Source organism: Ostrinia nubilalis, chromosome 2 (assembly GCF_963855985.1).
Source record: "Ostrinia nubilalis chromosome 2, ilOstNubi1.1, whole genome shotgun sequence".
NCBI lineage: Eukaryota > Metazoa > Arthropoda > Insecta > Lepidoptera > Crambidae > Ostrinia > Ostrinia nubilalis.
Window position 1 is genome coordinate 18,393,829 of NC_087089.1, and position 22,009 is coordinate 18,415,837.

The 22,009-nt window shown below is 36.1% G+C and overlaps 1 protein-coding gene across 1 annotated transcript in view; it reads right to left on the reverse strand.

Moving 5' to 3' along the window:
- Positions 1 to 568: 568 nt before the first annotated feature.
- LOC135085504 (uncharacterized) overlaps positions 569 to 22,009 on the reverse strand; it is a 66,089-nt gene continuing 44,648 nt past the window's right edge. The window contains exon 2 of the mRNA XM_063980301.1: positions 569 to 2,421. Within this exon, the coding sequence (XP_063836371.1) occupies positions 986 to 2,421 (1,436 nt within the window). The 3' untranslated portion in view covers positions 569 to 985. The remainder of the gene's footprint in view (positions 2,422 to 22,009) is intronic.

Genomic DNA, 22,009 nt, shown 5'->3' on the forward strand with positions numbered 1-22,009 from the left:
GGGTAACTGGCCAAAATTCAATGATCCCTTTTTATGGGTTGAATGGCACTTTACTCGTACCTACATTATCTATTTTATTTCAACCTTAACAATAGAGGGAGTCGAACCCAAAATAAAACTAAAACTACCTACTTATGTAAGACTCGCTTTCCGTCGCTTTTGTCTGTCACAGAAAAACTTTATCGCGCGCGTCCCTATTTCAAAAACCGGGATAAAAACTGCTATCTTATGTAGGTGTGAAAGCAAGACAGACAGAGTTACTTTCGCATTTATAATATTAGTATAGATAGTACGGATTTTTACTTTAATTGATAGTAGTATTTCTGCTATTTTTTGTAACAGATAGGCCTATGTCATAACCACCAATGTACACCCAGTGAAGGTTAAGTACAGCAGTAGCTTAATCGTGAGAATCGATTCACTTGCTGAAATACTTAAATCGATTTCGATTTATAAAATACATAATAAATCAGGATTTGTATCCAGCATATCCAGTTCGGAAAGTAACTAATATTCTCTAATCATACGGGAAATTAAACTTAAGGACTTTGAATAAAAGAATAGTCAGTATAATTCAGTTTTTTATTTCCACCGAAAATATTCCTCTCTACAGAAACATGAGGAAGGCCTGAATAGTAATGGAATGTGTAAGTACCTACAGACCGTGTGATGATGAGTGTTACAAACTGCTAAATAAATACAGACGAGAAAACAACAAACAATGGCCGTGATCTTGATCTAATGCAGTAACTACAAATATACATGAAACTCTGATAAAATCTCTAAAAAACGCTTTAAATTTACGTGAGCGTACATTACAATATATACAAACAACTAAACGTAATAATACATTAACTGGATAAAGTACATCGTGTACCCTGTTATTTACACAACTAAAAATTATAGTTACACATCTATTACAATAATTATTATTTTTTCTAGGTGCATTGCTCTGATTACACTTTTGACGATCTCAGATCTAGTTTTAAACCATAATGGTGTTGCCGATGATACTTTCTTTACCATCGAGTAATTCTGAGTACCCAGACTCATCACTGCAAGCGCTGTCATTGTCTCCAGCATTCTTGAACACTTCCGTCTCAGTGCTCGAGTGCAAACTGTCGACATCAGTCAAATTGTCTAAGAGAGGCTCGAATTTAGAGTCAAAACCGTCCAGAATGGATTCTACGCGTAAAGGCGGATAAGTCGACCGTCGACGAAAGTTTTTCTCCCCAATCGGTACATGATTTACTTCCTCTGAAGAGGTCATGCTGGGACACTCACTCTCACTGCCCATAGCGTGAATGGAGCTCGTGTAGCTCCTGATACTCCCTCTAGTAGAACGGTCGAAGTTTTGCCCAAAGACCGGTGCACATTCTTCCTCGCTCTCCGAATGCTCTTTCAGAGTTTCCTCGTGGGGGAAGTTGGAAGGAAGCGAGGATGGCTCAGTGTCGGAGGAGGTGACCGTGCTCGCGGTCTCGCAGCCCGAAGAAACGGATCCGTCGTCGCTATCCGTGACGAGGAAGTTACTTTGAGGTAGCAGCTGCAGACTCTTGCTCTCGCCTTCGGAATCTGTCTTAGTCTCGTTTGATTCCGAGATGGCTTCGAGCGTCTGCAGCCTCGACTCCACGTTCTCTGATTCGATATGACTAGTTTCGTTTTCAGTACAATTCTCGCTCTTCTGGACAAGAAGATTGATCAGTTCATCTGATACTGGCTCGTGTCCTTCTGAGCTCGTCCGGGTCCTGCTCATGACGCCCTCTGGGCATGACATTTTCCGTGGTGACTTCATTTCTGGTCGTCGCCTGTCGAGGGTTTGTGAACCGAAGAAATTGTCAATGCTCTCCTTGCTCGTCCAGTTGTTGCAAACGGTCTGAGTTGCGTTCATCTCAGCTTCCTCCTCGTCTTCCTCAGAGCACAATTCTTCGATAGCTCCAAGTTTGGGTGCCGATTTAGATCGTTCAAGTGGAGGTCGGTAATTCATTGCGCCTACGCTCAGTAGAATTTTTCTTCTGGGCATGCTGGGGTTGTCATATATGCTGTTGGCGAGACTCAACCTCGCGTTTTGTTTAGAGATTCTGTCCTTTTTGAATTCGACTAGGGCCTGTTTCAGTTTGACCTGTAGTTCCTCTGTGATTTTCTTTGATATGGATTCTTTGGTGCATAGAACGGCATGGCATCTAAGTTCGTGCTTGAGTTTCTTTCCCTCGTGGCGGTAGACCCAGCAGAAGAGCTTGGGGTAGTGAGGTGGGCTGGCGCAGTAGGTGACGCGGTGCGACCAGTACTCGGTGAGACCGTGTTCTTTGGTGAACCCTTTGAGGCCGGAGTTGGTGACTGACAACTTCATGACGACGTCAGGCTTTGTCGACTGCTGGTAGTTTCTCCACAGCGTTGCCAGTGGCTTCTCTATGCAGCTCTCACCTGGAATGAGAAAAAGAAATCATTAAAGTTTTTGGAAGGTACTTTACAAATCCTACGATAAATTGAGGTAAACAACTAAAGATTCTTGTATCTACGAGTAATTTAATGTATGCAGGTGTTTTAAATTCGTTAAAGTGTATGTGGAAGGTTTCTAAACAATAGGTCGACCCTCGGATTTGGTTCGCTGAACTAGAACGAGGATGTTTCGAGGAGCAGTCCCTTTTGCTTTCAAGTTCAGTATCTGTCAAAATTACCTCTCTGGCTGTCAATATTACATTTTGGGTATAAAATATTTGCGGAATTGACTAAATTAAAAGTACCTTTTAGTATCAATTGGCAGGTGGAATGTGAATTCGATTGGTAATTTTAAACCGATTAGGTTAAGTGATTTCGATTGCATAATATAGCGATGGAATAATACATTAATATTAGCTTGAAAAATACTGTTTACATTTGCGTTAACGAGAATTGATGAATAAAATATGATATTCAAAGTACTGTTGTGGTTTATTGGGAAAACTAAACGTACAGCATTAATACATGCGAATATTTAGATGAATGTGACCTAGTTACATATTTTAGTAGCCGGTTTTTAAATAAAAACACAATTTAACATAATAGAAAATGCTATCGTGCATTCATCGAGAATGTATTTTTCCAATATAAAGATTAAAAATGCCTAATTTACATGGGAATACATATTACCATTATGTATAAAAAACAGATTAGCTGGTAAATGAAAATACATTTTTATGTCATGGATTCTTTTATAGATACATATAAATGTCGATACCTATAGCGGATGCATCATAATACATGTCTAACAAAACTATTTATTAATTTATAATATCAGCCGCTAGCTAAGTAATCAGTAATGACTGTCAGATTAGTATCATTATACTGTTCATAAAGGCAGGAATGCTCAAAATAGCAAGTTTGCTAATAAATAGCTTAAACGTTATCATTTTCATAAGGCGTCGTGTTAATATTTTAAGCACATTCTGAAATTATGATAATTTTGCACCTATAAACTCATTGTTTACTTTTAAATTTATTATTTAGACTAGCTTAAGCCTGTCGGTTCGCCGCTGACTCTTACATCCTTCCTTTTAGGGAAATTATTTAAACTGAACTAAATAACGTCACAGTGGTATAAAAGGAACATAAAGTTAGTGAGCTATTTTATACTAAAAATTCAAAGAAACAAGAAGTCAACAAACGTATTTTTGGAATTGACAACTAATATTCTTGACTCTATTTTTATTAGATTACATGCATAAATTACTGTTTCATTTGTATGATTCGGGCAATGCGTAAAAAGGTCGAGACAAACATACAATTTATCGAATGTAAATAACATTTACGTTCTTATTTTAGCACTCAATGTTCAATGATTGCTGAAGCCGAAATGGAGTGCTAAAAACTGCTAACTTAATTCCTTGAAATAGCTCTACGTAAGAGACTAACTTATAGCAATTTGATTATTTGAAAAACATTGTTCGCAACACGTTATAATTTCACAATGTTCAATTATTATGAATGAGACTGCTTTGTTCTGGAAACATAATAACAACTCTTGACAGTTCTATTAAACTTCTGAAGATTTGTTACTGTAGGAGCTGTTAAATAAAAGTAACAGTCAATATTAGGTTGATGACTTTTACAATGTGACTCGTGTATATAAGTTTCAATACATGTAATATTGTAAGAAAGGTATTCCACGTTTATGAGTGAGTTATGCCTCTCCATCGGTCACGGCTTGATTGACGAATGTACGATCATCTATCTAATAAATAACGTAGGTATACTTGTTCTGTACTGTCATACTTGTTCCGTAAGTGACTTGGATTCCATTCGTAGATGATTAAAATTCAATGCTATAAGTAAAATCTTAATCAAATCAAACAAAATATTTGAGGATTATATGGAACATTAAGTAAATCAAGTAGAAGAAATCACTATGGTGTCCCTAACAGAAAATGTATTTCCAAACTTAGAGCATACTATAACGAAAGTATTACGTCTGTAGCGTGCTCATAAAGCACTTTTTTCAGCATTTTTTTTATGATAAAAGGTGTTATGAAAGATACCTTTCAGCCTACACATCATGCGAACAAAGTAGCATGATGTAATAATGCAAACAAGTTTATGATCTAGTGCAAAATATGAGATATATTCGCCACTCACGCCTCCACGCGTCGAGGCGTCGTGACTTCCTCGACGCAGGCGCATAGGAAGTTGCTAAATTTCATCGTACCGTGCTAATTTCGTATTTGGAAGGCTAATTTATTTTTTCAAATGTATCTGACTGTAATTGTAGGACGAATTATGAAATCTATACTAATACTAATATTTTAAAGCTGAGGAGATTGTCTGAACGCCCTAATCTCAAGAGCTAATGGTCCGATTTAAAAATTCTTTCAGTGTTAGATAGCCCAATTATCGAGGAAGGTTATTAGATTTTATGATCACGCTAAGACAAATAACTATTCCACACGGATGAAGTCGCGGGCACTACAAATTCAGTAAAAAATACAGGTCCTCGTATTTAAAAGTAGGTTTAACTGAACTAGGCTTAAGAAGAAAACTGAAACCAGCTTGGTTGTGAGATGGTGGTGGTTTTTTTTTTTTTTTTTTTTTTTATGCATAACAAGGCAGGTATTTGACCACAATCGCACCTGATGTTAAGTGGGATGCGGTCTAGGATGGTACATATCTGCCCTGTAAGTGCCTATTCACTCTCGCCTTGAAAAGGCCCGGATTATAGTTTTCGGGAAAGACAGCAGCAGGCAACGAATTCCAGTCCCTAGCTGTTCGCATTATAAAAGAGTCATCGAAACGCTTAGTGCGAGCTGGTGGAATGTCAACAATATAGGGATGGTACGCTAACCTGCGTCTGGTTCCCCGATGATGGAAGGGGGCTGGTGGAATTAATTCATGTAGTATTAAAAGTAGGTTTAACTGAACTAGGCTTAAGAAGAAAACTGAAACCAGCTTGGTTGTGAGATGGTGGTGGTGACATCAGCAACCTCGGAAATTGGTCCTTTATCTCGTAAACTGTCCCCAAAGGTCTTAATGTCCCTCGTTTTGTAGCGTAATGTCCGCTAGTTCCTTTTGCTCGGACGCGCTCGGCTTGACACGGCGACATAAAACTTTTACGACAATGTTGGCACATGTTGGTAAACATCGTGTAAATTGCTACAATTTATACGGCCTTAGTGCAGTTATTATTTTATAACGTTTTCGTCTAGAACCGATAAAATATTTTATGAAAGAATTCATGAAGTTTTCTAACAAGCAATAAGAACCAGATTGTAGTTTACATTTTCTGCATTGTTTTGGTATAAGATAAGATGAGAAAATATTTGGCTGAAATGAAGTTATTTGGAACACAAGTGTTTTCCCACGGCGTGTGATTCATGCTGCGAAGCCAGTATTCAGTGGTGGGTAAAATAGTTCTAAAGAAAGCAGAATTATTTACTATTCTGTAGCTAATAGTTTACTGAGGAAGCCATTTTGTGATACAATAACAACGGTATTTCATCTACTGGAAGTGTTTGTTATTTTTTGGCACGAAAATATTTACTTCGCAAGTCTATAAATTATAAAGACGTAAACTTAACTTAATTAGTTTCGCGTATTCATTGACGCAAAAGGCCAAAACCCTCCTTACTTTTTGTTCGAAAAATTAAATACTATAAAAACAAGTCAATATTTTTTGCTAAACAACTGATTTATGTTTATTAAAAGTCAAATTACGTAACGACATCAACTTTGAGCGATAGAACTCGTCAGCAGACGAGACCTTTTATGGCGATGATCATGGCCGTATTTGGCGAACTAGTACAGACTAGTTCGTCGAATACGCCATAAACATCTAATATGGATTGAATAGAGTTGATTTGTGATTAGAAGCAATAAATTCATTAATCAAAAAGAGTTTATTAACCAGCAAAGGAGAATTTTAATTAAAGTTCGTAAGATCAAGTTCAACGACTTATTAATCGTAAAGAAATAATCTGAATTCAATATCATAAAAGACGTTTGTGCGTGCGAAACATTAAATTGATTGAATTGATAAGTCCAATCACGCGTTCATTTGCAATTTGTTTTGACGCTTCGTCCTTCGACACTGATGTTGTTCGATATCAATGACTTATTAAACCTTAAATGACCTTCATGTCTTCAATAATGCACAGTAATAATTTGTCATTTCAAACTAATAGGCTTTTTTTGACCGAATCTCTCTGAAGGGTATATTTGTATGAAGTCAACATGCTCTGATTCATTGAACTCTTAAAGGTCCTTGAATTTTATAAACTCGGTCATATAGGCATAATACCTGCCTGGATATAATGGAATCATACGTTTTGTGCAAATAGTGACGTATTTTTTGAATCTGCTGAAAATATGTAGGCATAATAACATATGTGCTGTATTATGCCAACTAACACTGCCTCAATCTTCTATGTTCCTCGATCGTGTGAGATAGCTAAGACAAGATAATTATAGTTAAAGACAAGTAACTATAAGTGAGACATTAAAGCATTGAGTTGATTGTATCGAAGTCATTTCTCAAGGAAGGCCCCAGGACACGATTGAGCCATCCTCCGGTATTCATCTTCAGCAGACCACTCGCGTATCGTTGCGCCACTGGTTGCGCAAACGCACGCGTTACACATCGTCACAATTGGACGCACCGGCTCGTACGCTGTTGCCAATGCTGGCTCTCAATGGAGACTAATCGGTGATTTCGTCAAACTTACCGCTTGTTTTGCATTGTAAAAACATTGCTGTCGAAGTAACTACAATGGTGACAGTTTAGAGGTTCAAAACAGCACGTTTTGCCGACAAATCTAGAACTCTTTTTACCCGACTACGGCAAAGCAAAAGGAGGGTTATGAGTTTGACAGGCTATGTATGTATGTATGTATGTATGTATGTATGTTCATGTGTTCCCTCGTAACTTCTAAACTACTTATCAGAATTCGACAAATGACATATCATTAGAAGCGTCTTAATTGTCCGCTGGTTATAGGCTATATGGGGTTTCACAAAATCGAATGTGGCGCCCTCTAGCGGACAAAACATACAGAGTAAAAAAATAAAGTTAAGATAAATATGCCGTGTTTGGTATCATTTGAAAGCGCTTTACTTGTACATTTTGAATATATATATATTACTAGCATTTGCTTGTGACTTTACCTGTATTCATGGGCTGATTGCATATAATTCAGATCTTTTCGTTCATAGCTTCTTTACTACTTATTAGTTCATCAATTTAACTTTTGTTAATACATATTATGCGCCACAAATACTCTTTAACACCAAAATAGTACAAATAATAAAAAGTAAAAAAACTAAAACCCAACTACGACAAAAAACGACGCTGAAAAAGTATAAAACAAGATTTTCAGAATACTGAACTGAACGAAGTTGCCAATGTAGTTGCATAGTAATTTTCATGTTTGGAAAGGCGTAGTCACACGTTATTAAACCTATAGCACTTTGACAACGTGTGACTGCGGTTTTCCAAACATGAAAATTACTATGCAACTACATTGGCAACTTCGTTCAGTTCAGTATTCTGAAAATCTTGTTTTATACTTTTTCAGCGTCGTTTTTTGTCGTAGTTGGGTTTTAGTTTTTTTACTTTTTATTATTAGGGATCTAATTCCACCAATCCTATTTGATAAGTGTAAAAGAATATTCTAGTGACAGACAAAAGATAATTGACGTGCCTTAGAAGAAACATAAAACCGAACAAATCTCGAGCAATAAAATGAAGCAACTAGGAAATCGTTTGCAGAAACGTGACCTTACGTATTCAAATTTCGATCAGCTGATAATTACTTCCCCGTTTCGATTACATCGGGACGTCGGTGCTTCCCCACTCTGGGACATTGTGTAATGTAATAAGAAACAAGTAAAGAAAAACACTTCAATCACGCTTTCTGTCTTCCTTGTGCAATTGTGTGTTCATAAGGAAAAGAGAATTTAATGTCCTTAATCCATAAAGCCAATTTTTGTCAGTGGTTTTGTAGAGTAATATCGCTCGATTATCCTTGTAGATGGCGAGGTCAACTTTTAGGTATAATTCAGTAGGCGTATTCGTATATAACATTCAAATATCAAAAAAGTTTAGAAGAATAAACACATTTTTTTGACTGAGATATAATTTATTCAAATAATCATCTTTGTAGGAGTTAAGTAGAAACCCCTCAAATTGTTGTGAAATAGTTAGTTAAGGACATATTTTATGCTGCCGGGAATATGGAACTTGAAAATCTCAGTCCCATTTAAATATCAAAGCGCTTGAATAAATTTTAATGAGCCGCATTTATAATGCGCATAATTAATTAGTTCCCAGATGGTGGTACAAGTCATATCTTGAAACTGAGGGTAAAGTTTCAAAGACATACGCTGAGTGTGCGCAAATTAACAAATATCTAAACACCAGCTTTATGACACGTGCTTTCGGGATGGTAAATTACCTACCGGCATATAATTTTCGTCTGAATGTCAATGTACGTCCTGCAAATATTTGAAAAGGAGACTTATTTGCAAATATTATTATGTATTTTTCTGGTTGATTGACATCTTTTAAATGGGGGAATACCGAATGGTATTGTAATGGAAGTATTATCTTAGTATTTTTATTATTTATTTTTAATTTTCAACCTTTTTTGCCCAGTTTATAGTAAGTCTTAGTTAAGAACATATTATCCATGTTATCTAAACTAGGTACCTGAATTATTTAACGAGCTTACGAGAAGCAGTTTGTTAAGCTCGTAATGACAACTTACTTCGGCCACAGAATAATAATAAGTACTACGTACAGAAGTTTTACTTCGCGAAGGTATTTAAAAAAATATATGCTCAATGTCAATAACAATATGGTGTAATTTAGCCTGTCTCAAGAGTCAAGCACCATTTTGTTGACAAACGCCAGTGATCGGCACTGCGCCGGTAAAATGATGTGACGTGAGGTGCCAAACTGCGGAAAATGGCGGAGGAAATACATGATTTAGCATGAATTATCATGAATAATATTAACTACTTATTTACCTCTCAGTGTCTTGAGGCAACTTAAAAAAGTACATTCTGTGTTTTTATTATTATTTAGGCAGTTAAATACTGCACAGTATTTAGTATACCATTTTCTTTATTTTCTTCCATCATACACAAGAATACGCGTGCGTGAGTCAATGTTCGCTCGTATGTGAGGCCTTGTCGAATAGTATCCTGTAGGTGGGCCATCGTGCGTGTTTTGTTTTCGATGTAAACTCGCGGAGATGAACAGGCCTGCTTCGGCTTGTATTTTTTGCAGACAAATCTTTATCCAATCAGCACACTCTGGTTCTACTTCCCACTATCACTCGTTGAGTAATCGGAATAAGAGTAGGTTCGGTACTGGTTTTTAACGATCGCTGTAAGCTAATTTGTTTACTTCCTACTTGCAAAGTTATGATTAATTGGTTCTTAATTAAAATGGTAAGCGAATTGATACTCACGAAATATTGATTCATAATAAATTGATTCATTAAACGAAAAGCATTTCAAGGTTCGCTAACTATGAAGATTAGAAACAACAAGAGATTGCAAAGATAAAAATACCGTTCATCATGGGATATAAGTAAATGATAGTACCTACTTGTTAGCGGTTTTAGAAAGCTTTGAACTTTACCGAATATAAATATTGTTCAATAAAGTTACGAGAGCCATTATATTATTATCTATTCTGTGCCATAACATACTCGTAAAATAAAGTTACGAGAATCTATGAAAACAGTGTCTTATACCACTCTCTCAACTCTTCGTTTCGTCAATTAGCAAGAGTCCTTCGATAAGTCCTTGGAAAGTTAAATTGCAAATATTTATCTGCTCAGTATCTTTCAATATGAAATGTTAATGTTACATAATTCTGTTCCCGAGAGAAACAGCACGCTTCATAGCGTCTTGACAGCTTTCTGAAGATATACGGGCATAACTACACTGACAGTTGTTATCCTTATTTATTACGTAGGGCACTCGAAAAAACAAATGAGATTCAAGTAAATACTGATATCTGTCTCTAGCCTTGAGGTTAGTCGAGGTATTTCAAAACACGATGTCAGTATTTTATACTTTACACATCTTTGATTATACTTTTGTACTATACTGTATAGTACCACATTCGTGGCGGAATACGTCTATAGGCGTGAGGGCGGAGATGAAAATTATAACCGTGTTTCCGTATAAATCGCGATTGGCTTGGCAAAACAACGCATAAGGCAGGCTGCGGGTGACTCACATGAAACCTGTTCTGCATGTGAATGGCAAGTACACGTAATGCATTTCTGCTAAGCTCTAAATAATATCTCGCTGCCTAGCATAGCAATAGTAGTGTAGGCCTAGCTTTAGACAGACTAAATAGGTATTTGTGACACAGTGACCGACTGTTGCGAAACCGATGAGCAGGTCACAGCGTCCGCGGGTCAGCGCTGGGCGAAAGTATCCAAACTGGTCTTCAAAAGATGCGACGGACCTAGAAAATGTGTGAAGTGAAAAATGGGGTCCATTTTTGTTTAAGAACCATAATGGAAAAGAAATCAAGTGGTCCACATAAGTCCAAGAAATAATTTACCGAGTTGTGTTTGGTTGAACGGTTCATTACGAAGGGATAGTGATGAATAAGGGATAAATTTATCTTTAGAGTTTTAGACCAATGGTGCCAAAGGAAGATAAACCGTGTTATGCTTTTAAGCCAGCGAAGTGAAGAAGCAGTGGTAAGGTTTGTAAGTAGCTAGTGGTTTTGGGACTACTTTTCGAAGGTCAAGTAACAAAGATTTTTATTAGAATAATATTTTCCTATGTAAGAAGAACAAGGATAGCCTATCTATTTATTTCACTTAGCAACAATAAACAAATACGTGTAAAAACATATTCGCCAATCCGCCAGATCGTACATTTTTTATCGAACACCAGACACACCTCGGATTACTCTCAAGTACGATAAGCCTGGCCGGCGAGTACTCAGCACTTTCACTGGGCAATGATCGGTCGACGACCCGCTGACCGCTAGTACGCGTTCGCTTCCTAGCTGTGGTCAATCACTTTTCTCCTTCTTTTGTTTTCGTTTCGCTTAGTCCTTCAAACTCTTGAATATAAATATTTCTACTAGTGGGCTTAACCTAAACTTCTGAATGAGTCTTGTTGGTAATCGATTCTCTGGACATTGCATTCCATTTTGCTTTTGGATCAAATACATCAATCACTTAAGGCGAGCTTTTGAAACATTAAGCCAAGACGGTAAATGTCAGGATCTCTTTATCCTGACAGGTATATTGGTAGACATCTTGGCACTTATCCATCACAGCCATTGGGGGATCCCTTACATAAGAATATTTAGTGTGGTCCTTCTAAGAAATCATTGAGGAAAATATGCACGTAATAAAACCATTTGGTTATCCACGGTAACAAAATGATGTCGTAATCGAACAGGAAAGTCATTTAATTAATTGTCTTGTACAGGTAACTTTAATACCTAACAACCAGTTAAAAAGTTTCATCACGTGAGAGAAAAGTTAAGTACCTATTATCTTTATTAATATTTAAGCAAAATGTCATGTCCGTATTCTTCAAATTAGCACTGAACTTTGTACTATAAGACTTAATTGAACCGAGTGAAACACGTAAAAAATAGTTTTAATTGCCTGTTGTATAAATGGCAATAAAAAGAATTAAGCGTCGTTTTGCAGATGTTATGTAACACCCTGCGTGCGCGGGCGATGAAGTATTGTTATATTCGCGCAAACAGAGAGATGAATCTTTTGTAACCGGCTTGTTTAAATTTCAACTTCATAACATGACCGAATACTGTAGACATGGAAAGATTGTGCCTAATTACCTACATTTTAAATTATGTAAAATCTTAAAGATAACTTAAGATTTACAATCGAACTCATGTTGCAAACTTAAGGCACACCGTAGACTTGAGACTTCGGATCGGCTTCCAATTTGTAAGAGGAATCGGCCGATACCAAGTCGGCTTAGTTTGCGCATTTCCATATCATGATCATACTAATAACAGCCCGACCAAACTATCGGCCGACAAAAAGTCTGCTCTCTGCGGGGTATCTAATATGCCCACCCTTGTAGTGACGAGATAAGCTCATCGTGAAGTTTAACATTAGCTGGTGTACCCTCGATTCGACCCTGGCCCCAGAGGGACAAATAGAAATTTAAGTTTGCATGATCTGTTGGTTACACTTCACTAATTTTATTAAAATATTATATCTAAAAGCGTCCATATCTTGTGAGAAATACGTTTTTGAAGAATCGCTGGGGCGTAACATGGTTGTTTGTCTATGCGATGTCTAGACGCATTGATTGAAATTGGTCATTGATCGTAGAAATAGTTTGCAAATGAATTGGAATACTGATTAAATCAAAATATAACAAAATTGGAATTAGTCCGAGTCATTCTAGAATTGTTTTTAACAACCAAAAAGCTTTGCGAAAGCTTTTCAATGGATTAATTTACCAGGAATCTAGTTAGAGTAAAGCATAAAAACTCAAAAGCAACTCCAACGCATATTAATCTAGAAAAATCGAGAATCAAAATAAACAACTGGCATCTAGGATGAAGCAGAGTCACGTAGCTTCTGTAGTAAGTGGGTAAACACAACATAAATGTTGAAACCTCGACGTTTAGTCGTTTAGTATGCGATCCGCGCGGCGCAGCTAGAGAGTTGCATACAGCCGGGAGGAAGCCATAGGTTTGCTCATAACACGGAACTGTGGGAGGAAGTGTATGACGAAAATGCTTATTTAAACATTATTATGATATACGAGTTGGAAATGCAAGTTTTTACTTCCTGAAGATTGAGAGAGATAACATGTAGGTCAAAGTCAACATGATGAAATAACTAAGTAAATAAATGCTACCTTAATATAAAAAGGTATGATTTTAATATGTATAGTATACTTTTGATAAAACATTCTTGAGACTCTTGAAAATATGTCACACGAATTCCAATCAAGATCATACTCGCACCTTGAAGACCGAAAATATTCGAAAGTGCATTTTACGAAGTTATTTGCTCTACAGAACCTAAACCATTACAACCTTTAGTAATAAACCTTGGGTCTACCATACCATAGGTAAATCATTAATATCACCATATAGGTAACAGTCCATTATTCGACATAAGCCTCCCCTGATACGCTGCATAAGTTTTTAAGCGAGATTTTATTAGTTTAGGTAGCTTATTAAATTATCTATGTAATCATTATCTATGTAGGATATCAATGATGATGATGTAGGATGTCAAGTTAAAAATCTTGACATATTGTAGCAAAGTCACATAAGCTGATTTGCACCATCGTGACTTTAACAATAACCGGTGTTTTTTGTGTGGAGTTTGACAGACTTTGACGTTTGTGAATGTTAAATTATGATGGTGCAACTCAGCCTTAGTGACCCAGTGTATATTTGACCAGTAAGCCGGGATTTTCGAAGTTGTGCCGTTGTCATGAATGGAGGAGACAGTGTCGAGTGCACATGGCGGGGTGTTTGCCGAGTAAGTGGGCGAGATGCCGCTTTCTCTGATGGCTGATAGTGGTGTGCCAATTTGTCGATGATATCGGCAATTTTGACCAATTGACATAAATAAATAAATATAAATATCCTTGGACATTTACACTGCGCTTCTAGTCCCAAACTAAGCAAAGCTTGTACTATGGGTACTAGACAACGGATATAAACATACTTAAATACTTTTTTTTAAATACATACTTACTTATTATACCTACATAGAAAACACCCAGTCCAATACAAAAAAATATGTTCATGCACACAAATGTTTGTACTGAGCGGGAATCGAACCCGCTACCTCCGGAATAGTAGTCCGTTTCGAACCACTACACCAAACGGCCGACAAAAGACATGTTAATGATGTGAGAGATCAAAAAACGTTTCAACGTTATTCAGCAAAAGTGTAATATGCTTTTCATGTTCACGATCAGAGGGGCTGTAATAAAATTGTTAAAGCAACTAATTGCCTATTCCAATATGATAGCTAGCACACAAAATTTATTACTCCATGACGCACTGACAAATTAAAAGGAAAATAATTTAGTTATTCTTTAATTAATCTTTTTTTTATTACAATTTCCTGCTATTGTTTAATTCCTTTATTCGCATAATATCAGATTCTCAAAATATCAGATTCTTAAAATATTAGATTATCAAAATAGCAGAATCTCAATATAACCGAAATTGGACACTCAACGTGAAAAATATATTTGTATTACCTATGCAGGGTGTCCAGAAAGTAGAGGTCAAGCCGAAGTGAACATGATATCTACTTAAAAATAAATATGAAGAATGTTAATTTATGCACAGAATACAGGGTGTTTGGCGGAAAACTGTTCATAAAAAATGTTTCATAATGTTTCATCATCTCTGTAAACAGTTTATAAACAGTCCATAAACATAGGTGATGAAACATTGTTTATGATACATGTTGCCGTGCTCCCCGCCATGCAGTGGCGGGGCAAGACCTAAATTTGATGTGGGCAAGACAGATTTCGCGAGGCCTTGTTCTGTGGCGACCTTAAGACGGATTTTATGAAATAATAAAAAAAAAGGGTCAATGGTCTATTCATTGACAGTTTCTGATTTCTTGATTCAGTGATTATTTTTAAAGGAATTTTGCGCCAAAGAATAATGTTTGTCACTTAAAACCGTGTTGTTGCTTAATTTTGTGTCTGATTATGGCTGAATTTGTTTGGAAAAAAAATTTTTTAACTACATTGTTTAGCTATCAATAATTTATACGAGGGGCGGCTGAAAAGTTTTGAGCCTAAGTATCTTCAAGTGTTATTATTGACTCGCACTAAATTTAATTAATTTTCCAATAACCTCCTTAGTATATGTACAAAATTTCATTTCATTAGCGTCATCATGTTATTAGTAATTAATCCGTAAACATCATCATGTCTCAGTCATCCGCGCAATGTACGAAATTTAAGTACACAGTTGTCATAAAATGCCTCACAAAGAAGAACAAAACGCTGACGGCAATATTTGGTGAGATGTCGACAGTTCATGGGGAGTCTGGGCCTTCATTTGCCACCATGAAAGATTGGATCCGATAATTCAAGCATGGCAGGGAATCGCTAAAAGATGACCGCAAGTCAGGGCGGCCAGATTTCGCCATTAACGAATAAAATAATAAAAGTTAAAGAATCTTGCTCTAGAGATCCGCGAATTAAGCTGTGACAGATAGCTGAAGCCATAGGCATTAGCAAGGAACGTATCGGCGATATTTTTCATACTCATTTGCACATGAAAAAGGGGTGTGCGCGATGGGTGTCAAAATGCTCACGCCACTCGACAAACAGCATCGAGTCACAACTTCGCAGGAGTTTTAGGACATCTTTGGCCATAATCCTAGCAATTTTTTTTCTCACATTGTCACTATTGATAAATAATAGATCCGGCAGTACGATTCAGAGTCAAAACAAAAGTCAATGCAATGGATTGAAAAGGGAAAACGCCGCCGCGGAAATTCAAAGCAGAGCGATCGATACCGAAGCTCATAGCCACTATTTTTGGGATTGTGGAAGAATTTTATTCATTGATTACCTACTTAAAAAAAACTACAATAAACGGGGATTATTTTGCTGTACTGTTGATAAGAGTGCGTCAAGTGGTTGTCGAAATAATAAGAGGCAAACTGGCGAAAGGAAGTCTGTTATTGCCAGAAAATTTGCCCGTGAACACCGCGCATGTTGCAAGGCTTGCCCCGGGTAAAACTGGATTTCAAGAAATTAATCGCCTACCACACAGTTTAGTCCGGATCCTTAGCTTCTTTTTCTAATTCTCAAATTGGAAAAATGACCTTCAGGAACGAATACTTTTGATTGACAAAGAAATGAAGGCGGCGATAAAGGCTCATTTCGAGGGCAAAGATTTCGAATTTTTTTTCAGTGGGTTAAAAGCTCTTTTACACAAATGTAAGAAGTGCGTTGTAGTAGAGGGAGATTAAGTAGAAAAACATATTTTTTATACTTTTCTATCGGCATTTTTAATACCCTAGGCTCAAAACTTTTCAGCCGCCCCTCGTATTTAGTAGTATTTAAAAGTTGAATTTGACATGTGAGCAAAATTTTTGATGCGCGAGGCCCCTTGTTCCGCGAGGCCGTAGGCGGTGGCCCACGTCGCCTACGCCTTACGCCGCCACTGCCGCCATGAGTGGAGAGCAAGTGTGGACGGTCAAGTTTCAGAAATCTGTGTTTATGGTAAACTTGTTTCACACTAGTCATAAACAGTTTATCAACAAATGTTGCCTAGTGCCTAGCTTTAGGGTCAAATGGGCTAACTTGTAGTCTTAAAATGACCTTACCTATACACCCACGAAGTTTGTCTAACCTTCCGCCAAACACCCTGTATAATTTATGCGTATGATTGCCGCTGGATATAATTATAAATCTATGGTGATCTTTTTTGTTTTCAATAAGTGTTTGTCTCATATTTAAAAATAAATTTGATTTAAAAAATAAATGTTGTCTTGATTGTACTTTGGCTATATTGAGAATCTGCTATTTTGATAATCTGATATTTTAAGAATCTGATATTTTGAGAATCTGATATTATGCGAATAAAGGGTTTAATTGCTGCAATAGGCAATAAAGCATCTTTTATTACATTAGTTTCTTTAATTAAATCACTAAAAACTGAGCCTAGCAACACTAATCCAGGCATTAAAAATACAAATTATGTTTATTAATTTATAATTTTAAACAATTAATATATTTATAAACAATTAATATTCGCATGCTGGACTTGTCCAGCAGTGGACGTCATTTGGCTGAAAAGAACAAACGAACGATTCGCATGCTGACCATCACAGGTAATATTGGAGACCTATAATTTTATAACATACCTAAGTACAAAATGCCCAAAATAGTATACTGTATTATTTTAAAACGAAAGCAATCGATATCGATGCGCACGCAAGTGCAAGCTCAGCAAGCTTACAACGACACTGGGCTTAATGCTTCCCGGCGCGAAGCGCAAGCTCCCACGGGCTAATGTTTCAGGAAGTGCTTCGTAGAGATCTACTGATTGGGACACTCAAACAAATCACTATTGCACTGTTCTGAATGAACTGAGTTAGTAAGTTAAAATACGACATTTTCGGCGTAAAGACATTGTTAACAGTATAGTTCGTATTTCATGCTGTCCTTTTAAGTATTTATGGCTTCAATAACAAAAATAGTTATTATGATTTTCACGAGAAAATCTTAAAGACTACCGCATGATCTGATAGACGGAAAATGCACAGCATTTGTATAGAACTAGCAAGCAGGCTGCTATAGAACTCTACATGTTACATCTACCTCATAAAATTCATGGGCCCTAGCATTCATAGTTAACTAAATTAAAAGACCGTTAATTGTTCAAAACTTGTCCGTTGCTTACAAAACAAGGTCCCCGCCATAAAATATAGAGCATCAATAAAATCAAAGCTTCCTGGCTGCGCGCGCGCCGGAAACGTATGCCATGCGTGCGTGTGAGTGTTGTCTGTTATTATGGTAGACCGCAAAGTATTGATGACCATTTGTATTGTTGTGATGTTTTGCGATGAATAATGCGTTTTAATGTTGTTATCATTTAATATTATGGGCATTTATTTCTGCTGCTATTTTTAGCAGCAGCCACAAAATTTTGTCCGCCACAATGTTTTGTTTGAGTTTGAACAAAATTAAATATAAATCCAATATTATTATTTTTTTGTATCACCAGAATACAGAAAACAATAACCTAGTTTTTAAGAAATCACACTATTACCGGGTCACGCTTTTTAGAAAATCACCACTAATCGACAGCTAATCATTTCTTAGCAGCACAAGTGGTACATATTTAGCTGTCCCAAATGTATTGTCGAAGCATAGCATCATCACAAGACAATGGTGTTGCTTGCCCATTACAGCCTATGTAGGTGTCAAATGGACGACAATCAAATCGCTCGAAATAGTTTCGTGCGAAATATGACGTGCCACAATAGTAAGTGTTAATTTTGATAGACAATAGAAAAGGCCCTCTTTTAAGCGAAAATAGGTAACGGTTTGAAAATAAGTAGACAATTATTTACCTGACTGCGCCAGAAGGAGTGTTATGTTTTTTAAAAATGATACCTTTACTCTTAGCTGTGTTATTTGACTTGTTGTTAAAATGCATTATCCAAGACATTTCATTGGTTTAATAGGACAAAAAAACTTAATTCCAATAAAATACGTTTAATGAAAAGTAAATAAAGAATTAATTAGCAGATCTTTTGACGAATCAACTAATTAGGAGTTGACAGCATCAATTAAGTTTAGTATAAAAAACTACGATTTATTAGTCTTTATGTCTCATTAAAAATACATTGCATTTTATATCACGTGTATCTTTGTCATCCAATGACGCTAAATTGCGTTCGAGTATGTCTTAAAATATTCGTAAATACGTCGAGTTTCGTTTTCAAGATTTTCCTTTAATACAGTCTTAAGTATTAGCTGGTGGAAAATTTTATATGAATTTCATTAGTGAAGTTCTAATAGTGTGCAAGTCATTTTTTGTCGGTTTTAACATTTTGATGTCATTGGATGAAGAAAGACCGCGTGCTTTTTTTCGACCAGTTTCCTGTGAAATGCACATTTTTGACTTACACACTGACGTTTTGTATTAACAGTGTTACACTAACACAGTAAGGCTTTATGAAACAGTTTCAGCGTTATTTTTACACGCAGTCGCATAAAAAACAATACTGATCATTGTCCGTTACAGTGAACTGAATACACAATTAAAAGCATTGTCTGAAAATGCAGTTTGTGATTATTCTGAAAACAATTGTATAGGTATGTTTGTATTATACTTATTATTTTTATCAGAGCAGTTGTTTCAGGAATTTCCGTTTTATTTAATTAGTGTGGCGATAAAACATAACAGTATTTAGAATTTAATTTACTCTAATCGCCAGCAATCAGAGTACATAATTTATAGCAAAACATTTATTTACATATTACTTTTACATAATATGTCACGGTTTTGATTCGATGTGCCGTTGTCCTAACAAATGAAGGTACACATTTACACCCATCAGTTATCTGTATTTGTATGAAAGAGGAAAACATAGTGACATAAGTGAACTGCAGATAGACTGTATGTATACTTGTAGAAGTAGAACAGGAATATTTTTGCTAGATACCTACGTACATTTTTATTAAATGACTCCTTGGCCCGTTCGTTAACCGAGATAGAGCCATGCCAAATGTCGATGACGGCTCTTCAAATCTATCATGGTTGTTACAACAAGTTTCATGAGTTCAGACACTATGTTAAAGTTATATGAAGTGTATTTTCTTTATTTTGTGTTTGTTAATATTTCGCGGAAGCTGACCTTTTATGATTCAAGAAATAAAAAACGCGGAAGCGACCATTTGTCATAACTTACAATTAGCTAGAACCTACGCTGCGATATTGCCTACGTACTGGCATTTGATACAAAAACTCACTACTTTGAGATACGAGGAAGCGTATTATTAAGGCTTTAACGTTAATGTAATTTATTAAATAAATATACGATGATACAACAAAGTTAATTAAGGAGTTTTTTCCACGAGATATTATTTGTGATTTAACTTCAGAATATTTTTTTATTTATTTGGGAAAACATATACATTAATCATTTTTCTTATTAAATAATTGTAGGTATATTTATTGTACAACGTCTGGGAGTGACCGCATTTTCACCACTTTGTTTAGTTCAACTGGTGGTCAAATTCATGACCTTGGGTCTGAAAACCATTCAAGTCTCTCACTATTGGACCATAATTCATAATTTAAATTGAAATTAACCTAACAGAATTTAAAGAAATAGTTATTTCTATAATTCAATGAACTATTTTATGATCCACCATCGATTATCCTCCAATTTACCCAGATAATTTGAATAGATTGAACTATTAGCAAAAAGATAAATAAATAAATAAATCTTTGGACAATTTCACACAGCGCCAGCTAGCCCCAAAGTAAGCAAATTAATGCTTGTGTTATGGGTGCTAGCTTAACGGATATACTACTTATATACTTTTTTTTTTAAATACATAAATATTATACATAGTCACACCCAGACCCGTCACAGAAATTAAAATTCATCATTTCAATTTCTGCCCGGCCGGGAATCGAACCCGGGACCTCTCGGCATAGTAGTCCGTTCTGAACCACTACACCAAACAGCCGACGAACAATTTTAGAGATAAAAAGATATAAAAAGTTTAATGTCATTCTTAAGATGATACGCGTTATTATGCAAAGATAATCTGCTCACGTAATATGCCGGCGATAATGAGTGACGTCACAGATAAAGTTAATTAATCTCGTGTACTACTAAATTCTTTTACTATCGCGAAAAACAATGATCCTCCATAGTTCGTCGTAGAAATACCTATTAACAATAATTTCGTGTCAAAATAGCAGTTTTGTTTATTCACCTATTTTACCCCTTTATTTAAGGAATCTATCTAATTAAAATAATTTAATCTCTATCCTCCCCCATAGAAATTATCTTGTGACGACATGTAAGTTTATTGGCAAGGGCAAGTTGGGAGAGAACCTAGAATGTAGAGTACCTAATAGCGCGAATTAATTTTAAAATTGTTGACTCTAATTATACGAAGAAGAATCAAAATAAGTACTTTTCTAGGGATAGACTTAGTACAACTCACATTTCTTTTGACTTGCTCACCGAATATACAAATCATAAAATACCCACTCTTTTATTTTCGCTAACATAAAGCTCGCTCTACAGTCTCTTAGCATTACATAAGGCTTACCTACGCTCTTACACAACTGTCAATAAGACAATATCCGAATGTTTCCGACCATTGTTCCTTATGCAACAACGACTAACTCAATTTGCTCTTTTTTCCACTTTTCGAGCCATTACGTAGAGTAATAGTACGTGTGTCTGGGAGTAATACTCGTTTGTTATGAGCTTTGGTTCAGTGTTTGACTGTGTCATTGTTTAGTTACGTGTACTTTGTTGTATGTGAATAATATTCGAGATCATAAAAATGGGGAAATGTTAATTTAACAACCCCAACGAATTGCTCGGAGACAGGAAATATGAAAACAGCGTCAATTTAGTTTAAAGTTTATGTTATGTTCTTTGCTTTCTCATTCATAAATAACTGGTTATCATATTTAGAATTGGTTTATTAGAAATTACTCGTATCTGTAAGATACGAAATTGTGACATGAAACTATCTCTAATATCTAAGTATCTCTAGTCCTCAAGATCGTTTCATAGCGAATATACCGCCTAAATAATTGTGCCCTCTCTTTTGTATGGTGTACAAAAAGTGTTTTCTATCTATCTAAAGATATTTTATACAAAATAAATTGTAATAAAAAAATTAAATTCCCACACTGAACCGATTCGCGATCAGACTTGTAAACGAACTGGTATTTTTGCCACAATAGATCAAGATTTGAATGCGTAATCAGCCGCAAAGGTGAGTGCCTCGGCGGCGCCCGCGCAGGCGCCGCGTA